Genomic DNA, 5,995 nt, shown 5'->3' on the forward strand with positions numbered 1-5,995 from the left:
ATGACTTAAAAAAAAAAAAAAAAAAAAAAAAAACCCCGCCCCGAAAAAAAAAAAATGAATTTGAAGAGTTTACAATACTGGAAAATAAGAAGAGATTTTGGTAAAAAGGAAATTGTTTCCTACCAGTGAAGAATGAGGGATATTATCCTCCTTAAGTATAGTGAGAAGAGATTCCAGTGAACCATTTGGGGTTGATACAGGCAATTACTAAAGACAAGAGACTGGCTGTACTGCTGCTCTGAGGGCAGAATGGTGATAGCTACTCTGGAAATGGCTTGTATGCCCAAAGTTTGTCAGGAAAAAGATAAATGAAGATAAAGGAAGGTTTATCTTCAGATAGTTATAGACAAGGTAGGAGAAACACCCAGCCAGGAGATGCCTCGGTGCCATTTTGATCATGAGAGACACACGAAGGAGCCATACAAATGAGCAGTAAGAATCTATATGTGTTAGACAACCACAGCTATGATCTTAGAGAAGAGGAAATATTTGACTCATTAAAAAACTTCAGGAGAAACGTTCCCAGTGAATGGGAGTTTCAAAAAAACTCAGAAATTTGCTCCAAGAAAGAGCGGACTTTTAATCTGATGTGGCCAAGACAAAATAATAGCTTCTCTCCTTCCCTTTAAGGCATGAAACCATAGTTGGAAGACTGGGAGTTGAGGGCAAAGTGCAGACTAAGGAAACTAGGTTTCCTGACCACAGCAGCTGATCACAGCTCCCCCTTCACACCCATTAGAATAAACTGTGGAAGGGAGAAGCTTTAACATTAGTAAGCTACAACATTTTGATTATTACATAGAAATGTAATTAATTAATTAATTAATGGGAACTTCTATTCTCTTTTATCTAAAGGTTACATGCTAAAATTTTAAAAGCTCTGTAATTGTAACCCACACCTTCAAACTTTGAACTGCTACTGACTGGTAACACTGCTAAAGTATATTAATTCAAGCCTCACCAGTTACATAAGAAACCAGCTTCCAAAACCAAAATGTCATATGGCTGAGCATACTATACTTGTTCTGCCCTGGTCTCATCCAGGCTGCCACAAAGGGTATATTTATAAGTCATTTTTAGAACAATGAATAAGCCTTGATTGGAATAGAGCTAAAAATTAAGAACCTTCGTGTATTTTGTAGAAAGTACAACATACTGTTGAATAAAATCAGTTCTCATTTTTCTTATTTTTATCCTAACATCAGCTATTGCTTCTAAAAAAAACTTGCAATTTTTATTTACAAAAAAAAAAAAAAAAAAAAAAAAGTGTATATTGTAGAAAGTACAACATACTGATGAAGAAAATCAGTGCGCAGTGGGCGGAGTTGTATCCTAACATCAGCTATTGCTTCTAAAAAAAAACTTTCACTTTTTATTTAAAAAAAAAAAAAAAAAAAAGACAAATAAAAATAAAACAAATGAAGGTTTGGCAACGCTACCTTTGAATATGATACTCTGGATTACAGAGATGTAGTCTTCAGGTTCCTGCTCAGTTGAGATCTCCCATCTGCTTTGAGAGATGTTTAATAATTCATAGAGCTGAGCTGAACTCTTCACTCCACAAAGCAAAGTAACTACACTTTCTGCTGAATGAAGTACCTTTTCTAGAAATTGACATTTCTTTGGAGTTAGATCTTTAAGCAGGCTGTTTGATAATATCAAAAGTTTACATTTGTAAGAGGTTAAGTTCAGCAACTCCAAATGCCGAAAAGAAAAATTCTCCAAGTGATATAACAGGATCGCTTCCCTTTTCACAACATGTAAAAATACTTCCATCAAATACAGAGCCCATTCCTCAGCATCTTCTTCATATATCATTATGATGTCTTTTGCACTTCCTGCAAAAAGAAAAAAAATATTTTCTTACAGTTGCAATGATAACAGCAGGTTAAATTATTATTTCTCAAAAGTTTAAATATGTTCATTAAGAAATATATTAATTTGCATATACCAGAGAAAAACTCTATGAATATAAAAAAATCTTCGTAGTATAAAAATATCATAGATTAAATAAAAACAGAATTCAAAGATGTTAATTTAATTGTTAAAAAGAATGACGTAAAAGACTATAATAAGGAAACAAGTTGAGAGCCAAAGGATACTATTACCCAAATAATAAATAAATTAGAAAAAGAAATGAATGATTAAACATAGGTAATATTATAGATAATATTTTAATTTCTGGCCAAAAAGAAAAACTTGATGTTTTCATAGTAAATGCAAAAACATAAAGGAGGAGTAACAGAACAAGGTTAGCGCAATTGTTCAAAATATGATATATCTAGATAAGAGTCAAAAACAGAAAAGATTCAGTATAAGGATGATCCAAAAACCTTAAGTAAAAGAGAATACACACATTAAAATATTGTAAAACATATAATTTTTAATAATTTTAAAAATCCTTGAAATAAGAAAGATAAGGGAACCAGCTCTATGGATCAATGGGAAACAATCAGGATCTAACTAAAACTGTTAAAGAAAACTGATCTTGAATAAATTGCCCTTGACTTAATGATGATTATAAAATTTCTTCACATATCCAGGAAGGAAAACCAGGTAATCACAATAAGGAAAATGTGAGGTTGGCTTTGATTTCTTCAGAGCAATTTAAGGGCCAGATGAATTATAACAAAGTTTTTATAAAACTAATTTTTACAGTATATTCATACTATGCAATATTGCATAACAATGAAAAAGAACGAAACAATGATACATACAAAATTGGTGAATCTAAAGACGTAATATTGAGTGAAAGAAAAAAGAGTGTATACTGCATAATTGTATCTGTATAAAGTTCCATGGCAGAAAACTTGATTCATGGTATACAGATCTGAAAATTTTAGCGTAGAATTAATAAATGAAAGCAAGCATGATGAGAGAGCCTGCTGGAGTTCTGGATATGGTCTATATCTTGATCTAGTTGGTAGTTCTCATTCATCTATATATGTTAGATTGTGTATGTAAATTATACTGCAATAAATCTATAATAGCTAGATGATTTGGGGAGGGAAAGCCATAGGAAATAAATAAAACATTTGTAACATTATCACATGTATTTGAAAATTAGAGAAAATACACAAATAATGGAGCTTTGACAGGTCAATAGGGCATTTACAAAAAGAAAGATAGGTACATTTCAATATTTTGTACAAAAAACAAAAAATGAAGTAAATATTAACAGAAACAAGCCCCAAAAGTTATGAAAGAAAGCAGAATATAGATTTGGATCAATAGCGTGCATGTGTTTATAGTTATAACAATGTGAAAACTGATTAACTACAAGTTGAGATTTATTCTACAGAAGAGTCAGACAAACAAAAGTATAAAAATACTTCTCTTTTATATTACAAGAAGACAGCAGATAATAGCTAAAATTAGTAAATCGAAAAATCACAATAAAATGTATATTTTCAAAATATGCAATAGAATAAAAAAAGAAACTTTGAAAAAATTATGGTTCTTAAGGTTCTTAGAAGGGCAGAATGGTATTTGGGGAAATAGAAAGTAAAGGACTGTCGATTTTCACTATATTTTATCATTGTTTTATGAAAGTGTAACTAATCAAAATTTACAGGGAAAAATCCAGCAAAAAATAGCAGAACCAAAGTAAGTAAAGTAAATGGAAATGTAAACAACTCTGGAAAAAGAACAGGGTGAGTTGACTATATGTACCTATAGAACAACAACTAAATGCTGATGGCATTATGATTGCACTACAAAATGCACATGTTAACTTGATGAAATAGAAGTGGTTACACAGCGGGAAAACTAAGCATTTGGGGAGGAGAAAGTAAAACATACTAAGTTCATCTTTCATATAATTTAGTCCTTCAACATTGCCTAAATTTGAAACATTAATTTAAAATAATGACTTCATTTAATATTTTTAACATTTTTCCAAAACAATAATAATCTAAAAAGTATTCAAAGACATTTTTATCTTAAAATCAATATCTCATTAGTTTTACTTTAAATTAACTTTATATTTATAGATAGCATGTAAAGTCTAATCTCATTTTTAATAAAACAGTAGCTTCATCCCTATCTACCCAAAATAATTCTATCATTAGCAACAATTGTTTATGAGAGAGAAGACTCAGAGATATATGGCCTCCTTTATCTTTGCTCTTCCATATTGCTTATCTTTTTATAATAACCTTTTATTATTTTACAAAACATAATCATTTTTAAATATCAGTTTGTGCCATATTATCATAAGTACAAAGAATGAAACACCAAACTCTTCTCGTCTTCCTCTGAAAACAGAGCATGCATTTTCTACACCACTGATGTGGTGTAATGATTCTGAGAGCTTTTGTATTTTATTGAATTATTGAGTTTATGTATTTCTGTCTTTTCTCATGATATAAATATTATCTCTGACGGCAGATGCTTTATTTTTCATTCCAAATTCCTACACAATGCCAAGCACAATTTCTTGAACAGATATTCAAATTTTTTAAACATATTTATGTATGTAGAATGAGAAAAAAACATCTGGCAGAAAACATATGGGAAACACATGTAAGTTGTATATGAATCATCAATGTAGTTGTTATGCTGTATATAGTATCTCACCAAGTCTGGATGCTAAATAAATGGCTTGTTTAACAAACAGAAATATTATGCCATAATTCAGTATTTTTAGGTTTGAGGAACAGTGGAAGAAGGGTTTTCTTCATATAACTTATAGCCAGAATAAGCTGGTCTACAGTTATAAAATAGTAGGAATAAAAATAATAATCATTAAAATTATCAAGCACTTAAAATAAATTAGGACTCTTGTGTTTCACATATGCGTTTCATTTAATACTCATAGTTACACTATTAAGTAAGTACTGTTATCCCCACTTTATAGATGGGAAAACTGAAGTGGTATTAGAATCAGGACTCCAATGCAGGCAGTCTGCCCTATACCCTATACTTTTCACTTCTAACAGCAAAGGACACAATAACATTATTTAAAAGATTACAGTAGGTTATTTGCAGGAATATGAATTAGATTAGTCAATATCAAGTAGCTTATGGGGTATTACTAAGCATGCACAGTATGTGAAGGCTCACTGGGAATCTACTTTTCTACCAAGGAGAAAGAGGAATCAGAACATTCCATGCACTCCAAGAATAGAGTAATCTATGAATAATTTACAGAATTAGCTTTTTGACTCTAAAATTTAAATCAAGAAAATTATAGAATAAGCTATGAGTATATGTTAATGTAATGAATGAATACTCCTAAGTTACTTGGCTGGGTATCATAATAGGCAGACAACTACACGAAATCAAAACCAGAGACAATCATAACCTGCCTTTCAAAGTGCAAGAAAATGGCATGGTAGTCTTTTTCAATACTCTAGGTGCATTTTACTTATGTTGAAAATTAAGCCTTTTAAAAAACCTGTATTTGACTTATATTTTGTCAATAACTTCATGTGACAATTCTCACAAACCTGAATATGACATCAAATATCATTCCTTTCTTCTCTACAAATGAAATCATTTCAGTATTTTAATCTTTAGTTTTCTCAGTTATTATTTACTGAGACTTTCTACGTACCAGGCATGTTGCTAAGCAGTTGACATGTATTATCTCATTTAATCCTCACCAAACTGCATGCAGTTGGTCCTGTTAGTCTTATTTTACTGATGTTCTCACTGAGGCTCAGATGGGTTAAGTTACTTGTCAGAGCCACAAAGACAGTCATTGATCTTTATGTTGACTTTTATTCTTTTCATAAGAATCTAAATTGTGTTGAAATATAAAAGTTAATAAAAGCTCTCTTAATAAGCCATGGTTTTCTTTTCACTTTTTCTGGAAAATAGAAGCTTGTACCTGAATAATATTTAGGACCACAGGCCCAAAAATAATTCTTTATAAATTCTCAAAAGTAGCTCAGTGGCCTTGCACTGCACTACATTTTAAACACTTGAACTCAATCAGCCCCAAGTAATTCTCTCCATTTAAGGAGGGTTACTGTCATTAAGATTGGTCAAC

General features: G+C 31.0%; 1 protein-coding gene across 4 annotated transcripts in view; it reads right to left on the minus strand.

Moving 5' to 3' along the window:
• The window catches only part of BANK1 (B cell scaffold protein with ankyrin repeats 1), a 311,677-nt gene that overhangs the window by 277,344 nt on the left and 28,338 nt on the right, over positions 1 to 5,995 (minus strand). For all 4 annotated transcript variants that reach the window (XR_005196871.1, XR_005196870.1, XM_017508664.2 and 1 more), the window contains exon 2: positions 1,440 to 1,838. Coding sequence is in view for 2 of the 4 variants with exons in the window: in XM_017508664.2 (XP_017364153.1) it covers positions 1,440 to 1,838 (399 nt within the window). In the remaining 2 variants the exon portion in view is untranslated. The remainder of the gene's footprint in view (positions 1 to 1,439; positions 1,839 to 5,995) is intronic.

Source organism: Cebus imitator, unplaced genomic scaffold, assembly GCF_001604975.1.
Source record: "Cebus imitator isolate Cc_AM_T3 unplaced genomic scaffold, Cebus_imitator-1.0 Scaffold397, whole genome shotgun sequence".
Classification (NCBI taxonomy): domain Eukaryota; kingdom Metazoa; phylum Chordata; class Mammalia; order Primates; family Cebidae; genus Cebus; species Cebus imitator.